Source organism: Arvicanthis niloticus, chromosome 6, assembly GCF_011762505.2.
Source record: "Arvicanthis niloticus isolate mArvNil1 chromosome 6, mArvNil1.pat.X, whole genome shotgun sequence".
NCBI classification, from domain to species: domain Eukaryota; kingdom Metazoa; phylum Chordata; class Mammalia; order Rodentia; family Muridae; genus Arvicanthis; species Arvicanthis niloticus.
This window is the reverse complement of record NC_047663.1, coordinates 36280405-36294318: the sequence shown is the minus strand read 5'-3', so window position 1 is coordinate 36294318 and position 13914 is coordinate 36280405. Positions and strand designations below refer to the sequence as shown.

Genomic DNA, 13914 nt, shown 5'->3' with positions numbered 1-13914 from the left:
ATAAGGTCACATTTGGAGTCTGCATCTGGACATGTGTTTGGGAAGGTGAATCTGCAGTAGGTGAAGCAACCAAGGTTGCCCACCTCTGGGGAAATGACTTCCCCCAGGTCACAAAGTGTGAAAGTAACAAGAATTGGCATTGGAACCCAGGTCCTCTGCTTATCATGTGCCTTTAATTTGTTAAGAACATGACTGTAGCCCCTTGTGCTTGGTTGTGTTATCTGCTTCGTAGGAAATGAGATTTGGTAGCTATTACCCTGAGATACCTCGGACATCATCTCACCATTGCTCCATTAGTGTGTTATTGACAATGACATCGAAGCCATTAGTGTGGATGGGAATCCCTTAGGTGGGAGTCACTCCCTTATATTCTGTATAGTGACACTCACCAGGCATGGGTGACTTGCCTAGAGTAACCAGAAGAGTTATTGGGGAATTTTGGTTATAACATTTTGATTCATAATCTCTATTCTAACTTTTAACATGTGCATTGTCATCGATATTGCAAATTATAAACGGAGCCTGATTGTCCTAGTGACTACTCTGTGTTAATTCATCACGAAATGCTTAGTGCATCCATCACTGTTTAATTCAGCACCCCACCTCATAAACATGGCCACATATGCCAGGCTGGTCCATGAGCCTCTGACCAGCAGCTTGTCCTTTCTCAAAGTAGTTCTAAGGACCTGTGCAAAACAGGAAGACGTCCCACCAACACACCTGGCAGTCAGTGTCAGCACTGGTGTTTCTTTACCATGCTGGTGTTTTTTTTTTGGGGGGGGGGGTGTTTTGTGTTTTTCTTTTCTTTTCTCTCAGTTCACTTTCAAAGCTGGAAGAGTAGATCTTTTCAAAATAACCTAATGGCCATAGCCCAAACCCCACAACCAAGTGGCTGCACATGGGACTAACATGGCTTACTGACCGTCATAGATCATTAAATAGTCTGAGTAAAAATATGTGTATGTCATGCATACATTTATGAGGCATAGCAGATAGCTGGAGCCCAGGCCCCTTTGCTGTGTAGCATGTCTATCTCTGTGTGTGGATTTGTCACAGAGGTAGGTGCTGAGAAATGTGTTCATCATCTGGCAATTTGTTGTTTGAACATCCTAACCCTACTTACTGGTACAAATCAAAATAGCACACACAAGCCGCTCAATGTTGTCTCCCCCCTGCCACTCCTTTTATGGTTTGTTTGTTTGTTTGTTTGTTTGTTGTATGGCAGGATTTTGCTATGAGGTAAGGAGAGGCCTGGAGCTCACAGTGATCCTCTGGCTTCAGCCTCCCAAGTAGCAGGATTACAGGCACGAGCTCTGATGTCTCTTGGAATTAGGGGATATAGTAAACACAAGCTATGAGAGGCTGCTGCTTGTAGAACCCAGCAAACTATTCTATAGTCAGCTTCCTTTTAATAAATAGAAGTATGCTCTCTAAAGTAGCAATGGTATATAAACTAGTAACAGCTGCTCGTTATCACTACCAAGTCCTTCACTGCACACAGTTAACCGTTGTCCCTCCTTGAGGTATCTTCATTGTACATGGTACTGTGTTACAGAAGGACACTGCAGTACATGCATATAATATACTTAGATCCTGTCCCACCCACTCTTTTCTCTTTTAGATAGGGCCTGTTCTGTAGCCTAGGCTGGCCAGGAAGTCATGGCAGTCCTCCTGAGTGTTGAGCTACAGGCGTGAGCCCTGCTTGCATCATGCTTCTGGGTAACTGAAAGCACAATGGGTGCGCGTGCTTTTACGGACATCCCCACAGACCTGTATGTGATGCATTGCCTTGGGATGATGGCTGTGTGTCACTTGACGATGAGCTGTGGCGTTCCATTAACTCGTGGAACACTCTCTTCTATGATGTGTGGCATGTGAATAGGAGCCAACCTAAAGGATCAAGAGGAAAAGAGGAAATCTTCATATCCTCTCACCCTACCTACCCACCCTTGTATCATGAGCCACTCTGTTCCAAGCAACATACTACTGACATGTTAAAAATATGCTTGGGGACACAGCACAGCTAATAACCAATTATATTAGTCATGGTTCTCTGGGGGAATAGAGCTAATGGGGATAGATTGATAGGCAGGCCACCCAAGTGTGTGAAACTCAAGAACCTGGAAAGAGTGGCTAGCACACGCTGCCAAGCTGGAGCTGCAGACACTGGGCCACCCTATGCCTGGCCCTTTCCTAATGTCAGCATCAAGTCCTAAGTGCACAGAGAGCAGTGGAGGAGACTGCTTTCCCTTCCAACCCACTTCACATCTTAGTCCTTCTCTTTTTTAATCTCAGTCCTATCTTCTGCCTCTCTTGGCCCTGAATGATCAGGCTCTGGCACTCAGTCCAGTGGCTCTCCACTTATGTGACTGTCACCTTTTCCAGGTGAACATGATCACTCAGCTCCCAGATCTGTTGGAGTGAACATGACCGGTGAAGTTTGGACTCCTTGGACTCTAGAGGAATCCAAGCCCCCAGGACTTCTAAACTATCTGGAAGGGCAAAGCTTGTACACAGCATGGGGATGTGGAGGGAATGATCTGTTGGCTCCCCAGATTAGCCTGAGACCACACATGAGCTTCAAGCCATCCCTAAACACCCTGAAGTCACTTGCATAATTTTTTATATTCAAACATCCTGCTTTTTCCCAGTGCTAGAGACCAAAGCCCAGAGTCCCCTTTAGCTCACATTTATTAGCCAGGCGTTCTACCACTGAGCCACATCTCAGCCCTACAGGTGCATACACGTCTGTCCCCTCCTCTGTGTAAGGAGGGGTGTCGAATGTAGAGCTTCAAGGAGGCTGGGAAGGCATCCTGCCACTGAGCCATACCCTCAGACCCAAGTACAAACTTTAATTGGTAAATGCATAGCTTTCACCAGCTCGACTCTGAAAGACTAAAGTCACTTTCTGCACTGTCAGACTCCAGGGCTTTGTGCTCACTGCCCCTTGGGTAGTTGCCCAGGGTCTCCCTGAGCACATCAGACTTGAACCCAACCTTAGAAAATGAGATTTTGAGAATTAGAGAGTAGGAGACAACCCTAGAGGGAACACTTCCCAAATGAAGACCAATTAAAGCCAGTTACCCTTTGTCTCTCTGGCTCAGAAGTTAGTAGCTGCTGCTTCCCAGAGTTTTGTGAACTCAGCTCCTTTACCCCCTTACACCATTTCCCCATTCCTCAGAACAAGGCTTGACTCATATCAGAGTGGACACTAATCAATGTTTGATGAATGTGAGTCAGATGGAACAAGGGGCATGAGAGGGTCTGTAAACAGCTTCAGCACCAGGCCCTGAACCAGCTCATTTGCTAAGCAGTGTACCCTGAGCTCTCCAAATAACCTGCTCTAGGGAGCATTTCCTGGCTCCCTGAGACAGTCCTGTCTCCATAATGGGACACAAACATCCCTGTCCAAAGGAGTGTCTCTGGGCCAATCAAATGACAATGCTGACAAGATAGGCAGTTTCCTAAGTGCCAGAAGTGACCTCATCCTCCAAGGGCTTGGCTCTTCACCCAGCACCTGCTGATCCCTGCGTGCCTGCAACCCTGCTCTCATTCCAGTGTGGGAGGCTCATCAGACAAGGGCTGCCCCAGGAAAGGGTATCAGGGCCTCCTTTGGGCCTCCTCCTAGAAGAATGAGGGAGGCTGTTTCCTCTCTGCAGCATCTCAGGACAGTAGAAAGGACCTTCACTGAGCACTCTTGGGTTCTCCCACACCCTGCCCGTAGCTCCTTAGCTATGCCCATGCTAAGAGACTAGATTTATTGGTTTGTGTTCTTCTGAGTGCCATCAGGTAGACAGGGTGACTCGTGGCCGTGACTGCAATATTTTAAGGAACATAGGCTGGTCTCGGGGTGCACATGCTTTTGAAAGGCATCAGTTGAAGTTGACATGTATATTCTCAACACACATTAGGGAAGATGGAGATGATTTTTACATGTAACTGTTTTCCACAGCAGGTGCCACTAAAAGAAGTGCTGTGGGAGCTAACAGGAATTAAGAGATGTGTTCCAGATCTGTCATTTACTGACTCCAAACGTGTCACTTAAGCTTCCCCTGCTTCAGCTACCCTATAAATTTAGGCAGTAGCTGTTCCACCATCCAGGTCATTGTGATGGTCAGAATGTGTGGCGCTGCCTCCAGTGGTGGAAAGGTGGACTTACTTGGCATTGTTATCATCAAGACAGCTACTGTTGTCATTGCTTGTAGTGCTGGAGATCAAATCCAGAGCCTTCCACATGCTATGCCCAGACTCTGCCCCTGAGCCATACCCCAGGGTGTTAACACCCCCACAAACTCATTCTGTGCTGAGCCCTCATGCTCCAGGTGCTTTTACCTAGCTCAACCCCTGCCTCAGCTCTGAGGCTCCATTCCTTCTGCACTCTAGTGGGGGAGGCTTCTGAGGCTCCTGCCTTGAGTTAGGCAGTTAGTACAGCTGAAAGCATGGCCGGCTGAGGTGGGTTCCAGCCTCCAACCTCAGACCAGCTCATGATTCTTTTTTTCTATAACCTCTTCCCATAGGAGGCTGAGGTCGCTAGTGCAAGACCAGCCTGGGCTACACAGTAAGAGCCTATTTCAAGGACAAGACCAAAAAAGTACATACTGTTCTGGCTTTTAGCATCTGTGGACTGGGCCCTCACTCCCAACCCTTATTTTGTGTTCATTTCCTTTCTTACCCAAACCCTTTTGCTATGACTTTTTTTCTGTTTATTTTTTATTTCTTCTCCTGCTTAAGTCTGCTTGTTTCTGCTTCCAGCTTCCTTGACTGACCTCCAAACACAGCATTCGTGGACACCCTTTTAGAGGCAGGCACCCTGCTCTTGTGACAGGAGAGTGGGTCACTCCATTCTCAGGCTTCCAAGCTCTGAAAGGAAGCTAGGTAAATAGAGAAAATGTGGCCATCTTCTGATGTTATTAAGTGTAGATGCCCCAGGTTGACTCTCCGGATCTTCTCACTGGAGTGTAGAGAAGCTCAGCTTGCTGAGGAGAACCTTGGTCAGTGTTTTCGTTCCTTGAGACAGGAGTAGAGAATACCTCTCCTGTCATTTTCAAAGGGTCGTGGCTGCCACCTCAGACACCTTCCCAGCATTACTGAGTAGGAGTCCGTCTACAAGCTTAGTCTCTGTCCTTAGCCAGGTGTCCTAGAGGACACACTCCTGGGAGCTGTTGACACTGGAGTGTCAGCTGGGGCCTTGGCTCCTGCTAGTGCATAGCTATAGTTCAGTGTAGGCCCTTTAAGGATCCAGTGACACTCATTCCCCACTCCCAAGTCCCAGTGCCTGGCTCCTCAGACCCCCATCCTAACCCTGCCCAATGGAGGGCAGTTCCCCATGTTAAGGTCCCACCTGATAAGTTGGTCGCAAACACTAGGCTCTCCCACCAGGCTCCTTCCTGAGGAGGTTTATCGGCAGATGCTGTCTACTATCCATGTGCCAGGAATCTACCTCACAATTAGGTGAGAAATAAATCAAAGCCAAAGTTGCCTGATGAAATTCAGGAGCCAGCAATGACCCTTGCCACACATATAAATCCCAGCAGGCCGGCCAAGGGCCTTTGTCTGGTCAAAGAGTTCAGGATTATCAGGCCCACTTTGCTGATGTATGGAGGCACCGGCTGTCGGAGTGTTTACTAACGGTTATCACCTCCATGCTGCGACCGTTATCACAGGCAGGGCCGCCCGCCGGGGCCGAGGCTCGCACCCTCTCTATTACCACCTGTCAGTGGCAGCGAGTGTGCGCTGACACTGCCCAGTCCTGCCCGGCAAGGAAAGATAGTTTCTGACGGCTGATCAAAGAGAAGAAACAAGACCTGATAAAGAGTGTACGTTTCATGTACTTTCAACTTTGGGGGAACATCGGCATTTGCATTTTTTCCTGGTCCTCCTGGTGCTGGCAGGAACCAAACTCAATAAATGTAGTGGATACAGTTACCTAATCGCTGGGGAAATGGTATGTGCTTAAAGCAGCAGACCATGACCATAATCTTTTTCCAAGAGAGACTGGATGAAATAAGCTTTCTCAGTGAACTTGCCGTAGAATAAAGTCAAATCACTTCAATTCAGTCTTTGAAGTGATCTTGCACGTAACATCTAATCTTGGCATCCAGCGGAACGCTGTGTACTTTCTGGAACTTGGGAACCAGGTTTGGATTAAGGAAGGATCCTTGTTGAAGATGCTATCACCTGCCTGTATCACTCACATCCCTGAAACGGTACCCCGGATATGCCTTTGTCCCTGACGGCTAGGAGCCAATCTGCAGTGAGGCAGAACGAGCTCCAGACCTAGGCATCAGCACATCTGAGTCCTGGCACCAGGTCTGTCACAGCTGTTTATTCTAAGCCCTTGGCCTCTCTCAGCTTCACCTGTAAATGAGTCTGGGTATAGGTTATAAAGGACAGTGGCTTAGGGAGGTTTTTGCTTTTAAGTTAGGCTGTGCAAACATCTCCTTCATTATTGATCTTGGCAGTGATGATAGTGGGTGTGTGTGTGTGTGTATACACTTTAATCTTGACAGTCTTCACCTTCCACTGTGCTTGATATATAGTATCAAGCTCAGTGGTTTTTTTTGTTTTTGTTTGCTTTGTTGCTCAGTGTGCACCAAGTTAACCAGTCCACAAGCTTCTAGGAACTCTCCTGTCTCTGCCTCTGATCTCACCATAGGAACCCTGGGATTAGAGATGCTTGCACTACTGCACCCAGCTCTACTGAAGTTCTAGAGATCCAAACTTGCGTACTCATACTTGAGTTCAAGGGTTTTAGCCACTGAGCCATCTTCCCAGGCATTTTTTTTTTAATTTTATATAGTGTCTAAAGTATCATAGAATATCATAATCTGGCCTAAAACTCACTGTATAGCTAAAGATGACCTTGGACTTCTGACCCTCTGGCCTCAGCCTCCCAGGTGTTGGGATTTACAGGCATGTGCCACCAGGTCTCTGTATCTGAATTTGGTGGAAAAGACTGTATGACATCATGCATGCTAGAGAAGCATTCCTTGAGCTGAGCTAAATCTCTCACCTGTAACCATTCAAAGTTGTAAGTGGAGAGTGATCATGTCAGGGGAAAGCAGGGTTGTTTGGGTTGAACCTAGGAAGGGGTTCCTTTCCCCTGCCTTCACTCTCAGTCTCTGAACCCCATCACTCCTCAGAGACTGTTTTTAACTCCACATGCCTCATGGATGTAGCAGTCAGCCCTACTTGTGTACTCTCTGATCCAGTGGCACAGGCTCCTAGACTCCACCTACACATTCCTGGTCCTGGGAAGCCCACCCCTCAGTTTTCTGGTGGAAAGACTAAAGTGGCTCTGAACATGACAGGCCACAAGGGTGGGTAGACAGAGAACAGCCTGCCCTCTGAAGGTACAGACTCAACATCGTCTGTCCCCGCATGTATCACAGGTACCTTTGACCGGAGCATGACCATGCTGGAGGTGTGTGGGAGCTGGCCTGAGGGCTTTGGGCTTCGGCAAATATCCTCCGTGGAGCACACAGAGGAGGGCATCCGGGAACGGCTTGCAGATGCCATGGCTGAGTCACCAAGCCGAGACGTTGTGGGATCTGGAACAGGTAAAGGCGTCAACAGACTTGTAGCCTGACTTGGTTGTGACGTTGAGCTGAGGGGAGAGGGCATCTGTTGGTTTTGAACCATGTTTTCATGGCTAGGCACTCTGAGTGCTAGCTGTTAATAGAAACCTCTGGTACTGGGAAGTCTCAGCAGAGCCATCTTCCTACCTAGAGCAGCATACAAAGATACCTCCAAAAATTTAATTGTAGACTTGGGGCTGTAGCTCTACACTGGAGTCTGTGCACGGCATGCATGATCCCTAATACCACATGAGAGACAGATAGACAGACAATTGTACTTGTTAGTCATTCCCAAAACCATCTCCAAGGGAAAGAAGACATAGGAAGCAGCATACCTTTCCTTCATGCTCCAGTCTCCACAGACCAGGACCTGCCAGCAAGCAGGCAGAACAAGCTCAAGTACACACCCCAAGCTCAAGCACCACCCCCCAAGCTCAAGCACCCCCCAAGCTTAAGTATAGCCCCCAAGCTCAAGTACATCCACCAAGCTCAAGCATCCCCCAAGCTCAAGCACACACCCCCACACACAGGCAACTTTTCTTTTATATCCCTTTAACCTGGGACTAGTACCTGAGAGTCCAGTAAGTCCAAAGTGGCTTCCTGCATCCATATGCTAATCATAAGACATCCTTTGACTAGAAATGAGCCCTACCCCACATAAGTGAATGCGCGCGCGCGCACGCACACACACACACACACACACACACACACACACACAGTTACTAATGCTTGCTCCATCCCTGCATTCACACCCACCCAACAGGCCGTGTCCCAATTTGTTGGAGTAGATGGGTTAAATAGACCCTTGTTCCCTGATTTCAGGTCTTCCTTCTCTCTCTCTCCCCTGAGTCCTCTTAGAGCATTATCTCCACTGTGACCTGTCCCATCCAGGCCCCACTCTACTGTAGAAGAGGGGTCCTAGTAAAGAGAAACTTAGAATCCCTGGGTGGCTGGGTATGACATGCTTGACATTGTTAATCTGTCCTGCTGTTCTGTGGGTTCTGGGGTTCAACAGTGAGCCTACAAACACACACACACACATATCTCTGGTCTAGTTCTTCTGTTCCTTTACTAAGAGGACAGAGGGTAGCATCTCTATAGCTTAGTGGCTCCTGCCTAGATAGTCATCAGCTCCTGCAGAGCGCAGTGGATGGACAGGAGGGGTTAAGCTAGAGACAGGAGTACTTACCAGGCCCTCGGTGACAGCTATCTCAGAGGCCTGGACTACTCTAAATGGCATCTTCCCTGCAGGGAAAGGAGATATGGACCTCCAAGGCTACAGCAAACTGTACCCCCTCCATCACACACAGACATGGATAGACCACCTGCACCCTCACACCCCAAATGCATATCATGCTTATTCCAGGGCCTCTGTTCTCCCTCTATACCCAGAGATGGCAGCTCATCCCCTTCCCAGATACCACCCTGGGAGCTAACCCAGTAACAATATTGTTATGTCAGTACTTCTGGTCAACCATGGTTCCCAAGAACTAGAGTCCATGTCCCTGAGCTCACCCCCAGGAGCCTCCCTCTTCCAGGGGCTGGAAGCTCCTGGAATGACCCCATCTGCCACCACCTTCTTCAAAGTCTCGTGGACACCTCAGCAGCACATGTGGGCAGTCCAGCAGGTAAATTTAGTCACAGGCGTTTCAGCTTCTCAGAGAGTAACCTGATTCATCTGTCAGACAGCTGAGGGACTCAGGAGTTTGTGATCTTAATAACCAGGATGTGAAATTAAAAAGAATTTTTAAAAAAAAAAAAAAAAAAGAAAGAAAGAAAGAAAGAAAGAAAGAGGAAATTTAAAAGGCAGGTCAAAAAAAAATTTCCCTGCCGTCTTATTTTCTCAGATATCTTCCCATTGTCTTCCTTACATGGTCACCAGAGGGATTCCATTGGTTTCCCTGGCCATATTAGATGAATGTTTGGTTGTTGGTTTGGTTTGGTTTTAACTTGCCTCCATTTTTTAGGTCAGTAAGCAAGTCAGATAAAAACTTTTTTTTTTTTTTTTTTTTTTTGCTTCTCTGTGGATGACATGCACTACCCACCCCCCTTTTTTTGCTAACGTGTGTAACTGATACAACAAAGGCAGGATAGTGCAGTGTCCAAAGATGAGAATTTCCAGCGAGTCCCTCTGCCCATCACGCCTCTGATCTTCTCCTTGCACTCCAGCTCTGCTTCTCTTGGTGACTCACCAGCGCACAGATAGGGCAGCACTGAGTGCTTGCCTCTGTTGGTAGTCTGGCACTAGATAAGTCTGGCCTCCAGTGCCTTCCGAGGTACCTTCATGTTGATGTATGTCATGTGACTAAATTTACTCCTTATCAGCTTGTGACTGAGGCCATCTCAGAGCTTGCTCTCCAGACCCCTCACACAGTGGCCTTTGTATCATGTTAACACTGTCAGGGGTGGGTTGGCCTGCACTGGGTGTATAAACTGCTTAACAACCAGCCCTCCCTCACACAGACAGTGCCCTGACTTTTAGATATCATTAGTGTGAAAACTCCTATTATCATTGTTTATTAAAAGCTATCAGCATGTCAGACAGATCACTGGGTGCCTGAAAGCGTAACAGTCAGCAGTCGCTGGCTCCAGGGCCTTCCCAAGAGCCATAGGACAAATGAGCTCTCACAGAAGGAAAGGGAAGCCCTGCTGTCCTATGCTGGGAGGTGGGGAGCTGTTGGCTAAGAATTCAAGTTTTGGTTAGCTAGGACAAGTGCATTTGAGGTCTGTTGCACCATGTGTTAGCCATTGAGAATAATAACATGCCAGATTCTTGAAGATGGCAAGGCAAATATGTCCTCACCACTAAAAACCAAGGTAAGTATGTAAGGTAATGTGTGTTAATTAGCTCTAATGTCTTTGTGTTACAAAACATCATGCTGTACATAATGGGAATGTCCTTTTTTAATTCAAATCCTTTTCTAAAGTGCTCTGCAACACCATTCTTGGCTAGGAGCTGTTGGGGTTTACAAAGTTGGCTGAGGGTGTAACCTGTACAAGTCCTTGGGTTTGATCCTCAGAGCCAAAGAGGGAAAAGGAGAAACACAGAATCCTGCCGTGGTTCATCAGCATCAACGCCTGTCATTTTTCCTTCCAGTGCTGGGGGTTGAACCCAGAGCCTCACACACACTAGGCAAACACTTTACCACTAAACTACACCTCCAGCCCAGCATCTGCATCTTAACCTGCATATATTAACATTCAAGAAGATCTGTTTAAAATGAGGTGAACATGAAATGCAGATGTCCGTTCAGCCCTCTGTGGTGGCTGCTGGCCAGTCGAGCTGACTAGCTTCCACAGGTGATTTGCGAGTCTTTGTAATGCAATTGACCAAATTGCTTTCTTGCTGATCGCCCAGTGCCCATCTTACCTGTTACCTCTGCATCATCCTTTCCGTAACGTGGTAGCTTGAGGGCCATCTAGCCCTGCTCTTATTTGGTTCCCTGCCACTGCACTGAGCTATGCAGTTCCTAGTGTCCTCTCTTCCATTCTCAGTTGGCACCTGTCTGCCACAGGCACCAGTGCCTGGAACAGAATCCTGCTTGTTGCAGATACAGCACCTGTCTGCCCACTGTTTCCTGAGGTCCACATCTACCTAAGTGCCAGTTGCTTACTAGTGAGGGTCCACACCCACCTGTATACCAACTTACTGATGTCTATATCCACATAGATACTGACTGAGCTCCACACAGCCCCTTCTTTGTTAATGGGGTTTCTGGCCTTTCCCTTCTTGCAGAGACACACCCCTCCCAGCAGCTCCCCTTCCTATCGTTCTGCTCAGTCTCCACCTTGACATCAGCCACTTTTCTTCTGCAGTGACACTGTGTCAACCCAACCACCACCACCCCAGCTGCCCCACTCTCTTCCAGTCACACTGTCAGAGAATGGTTATCATTTGAGAATTTTGACAGCTTCCTACCACCCAGATCCTAAATATCCCTCTTGCCAAAGAGGGGCATTCTCTGACCCACCATTGTCCTCCCTGGAGTCATCACTGGACATCTGGGGGCTGTATCTGAGCCTGAGAGCCCTCCTAGGGCTGGCTCTCCAGCTCATAGCTCTTCTGCTACCTCTGGCTGTCCTTTATCCCTTTCTGGCTTTCCCCTCCATCTTTCAGAGTGCTTCTAAAGGCCCTTTCCTTCCACTTCAGCACATGGCAGTCTCTGCTTCTGTGGCTCCAAGCCAGCCTCTCACCTGACTTCCAGAACAGTCTCTCCAGTCATTTGCTGGTAAATCCATACTTCTGAGAGCTGTGCCTTCTCGAGGCTCACTCTTCTCTGTGTGTACAAAGCCATCCTGACTAGGTGGGCCTCTCTCCAGACCTAGCCCCACTGCCTCTGAGCTAGTTAGGCTGGGGCACTGAACACATGTAAGGCTCTCTGCATATTCTTTTCCTTCTGTCTGGAATGTTGTCTCCCTGAGCCCCCTCCCCTCTCAACCATCTCCCCCAAAATAACTAAACTAATTCCTGCTTAGCAGACATTCCTTTCAATATTGCCTTTACTTCAAAAACAGCACTTTTTAAATAAACAAAATATGGACTTATCACAATTGCTTTTTGTCTAGGTAAATATATAATTTAATACTCCCTACTAAAGGGGGAATTTAAATAAACACCTGGATACATGTAGAGTCCATTTTAAACTTTAACTCTTCTGATCACTAGTTCAAACTCTCATTCTTTCTTGCCTTCTCCAACACCTGACATCAAAAGCCCAAGCCTCGTACACAGACCACAGTTCAAGTATTATAGACCCACACGCAGCTCTGGAGTCCAAGAAGGACTGTCTTTGCCTCTTGACAGCCTTGTCTCCTTTCCAGTCCCTACTAAATTTTCAGTCAAGAAGCGGCTCATCTTGTTCCATCCACCATCGCCTTAACTCTAGCCAGAAATGCATAATCTCCACCCGTCACGTTCTGTAAATGCGTGTCACCCCTGACCCAGTTTGCTGAACACTCAGGCTTTAACAGAACAGTGCCCCAGATATGCTCGCTGTGCGTACTGCTTTACACTGCTTTCATTTCTGATAATTCACTGAATTAAGATTTGCTACTTGAAAACCAAGGCTGTAGTTAATTCTGCTAGATCCTCCGAGTTCCCTATCCATATGTCAGTGACCCAGCATTCAAGCCTGAAAGACTATTTTCAGTTAACTTTTATTTATTGTGAAAGGACTGTGCTCACCCCTCCCCCTTCTTAACATGAGAAGCATATTTTGAACATCACATAGTTTTTCGATGGTTACAGGAAGTTTCAGTCAGTTCATTAACAAATGTCTGTGATTTCCCATGCTTTGGAAAAGATGATTTTAATAAGCTCTGTGTGCACGTGGAGAGCACATGCTTCACTGCTGACCTTCATTGTAGGGCTGTAGAAAGTAAAGTCTCAAGGTGGCTGAGGCTGGAGAGATGGCTCAGTGGTTCAGAGTACTGGATGTTCCTCCAGAGAACCCAGGTTCAGTTCCCAGCATGTAGCTTATGTATCAGTGTCTGTGACTCCAGTCCCAGAAGATCTGACACCCTCTTCTCATCTTTGCAGCCACCACACACACACACACACACACACACACACACACACACACACACACACACACACACACACACACACACACTGCACAGATAGGTACACATGCAGGCAAAACACCCATACATACAAAAAGTGTATTTTTAACTAGTAAATAAAAATAAATGGGAGCTTTTGTGAGGAGATGGTTAAATGTCTACACTAATTCTAGTACCTCTGTGTGTTGCCGCCCAATGCTGCCATGAAGATTGTCAGTCCCAGTAGGCCATGGACCTCCTGCTTGTCCCCTTGCTGATGACTAGAGATATCTTCTTATTTTTCTGATAGGAGACAATCCCATCACATCACAAGGTACCACACAGGTCGTTGCAATTACAAATACCCAGATAGTGAATTCATTTGCTGAGCCTTCAAGTGACCCGACTTGTTGCTTTAACCCATATTCAAAGCAGATAATTGGGTCATCAGTGTTCTTCATAAAATCTGGCTACTCATACTGGACTTTGTAGACAATCAGAAGGTGTCGAATTTATAGAAAATTGTTGGTGTGCATCTCTGTACATCCCAGAAGGTACAGGCAGGAAGATCAAAAGTTTAAGGTTGTTCTCTGCTATATAGTGAGTTCAAAGCCCATCTGGACTACATGAGACCTTGTCATGCTTGTAAGGGTAGAGGGATGAAGAGATGGCTCAGTGGTTAACAGCACTCGCTGTTCTTGTATAGGACCTACAACACCCACATGGTGACTCATAACCATCTGTAAATCCAAGTTCCTGGAGATCCAACACTTTTTTCTGGCCACAAGTTACAACT

At 47.2% G+C, this 13914-nt stretch overlaps 1 protein-coding gene across 13 annotated transcripts in view; it reads left to right on the top strand.

The window, feature by feature from the left end:
- Positions 1-13914, top strand: part of Bcas3 (BCAS3 microtubule associated cell migration factor) — a 460608-nt gene that overhangs the window by 428886 nt on the left and 17808 nt on the right. For all 13 annotated transcript variants that reach the window (XM_034505325.2, XM_034505328.2, XM_076936103.1 and 10 more), the window contains one exon: positions 7392-7559. In XM_034505325.2, coding sequence (XP_034361216.1) covers positions 7392-7559 — 168 coding nt within the window. The remainder of the gene's footprint in view (positions 1-7391; positions 7560-13914) is intronic.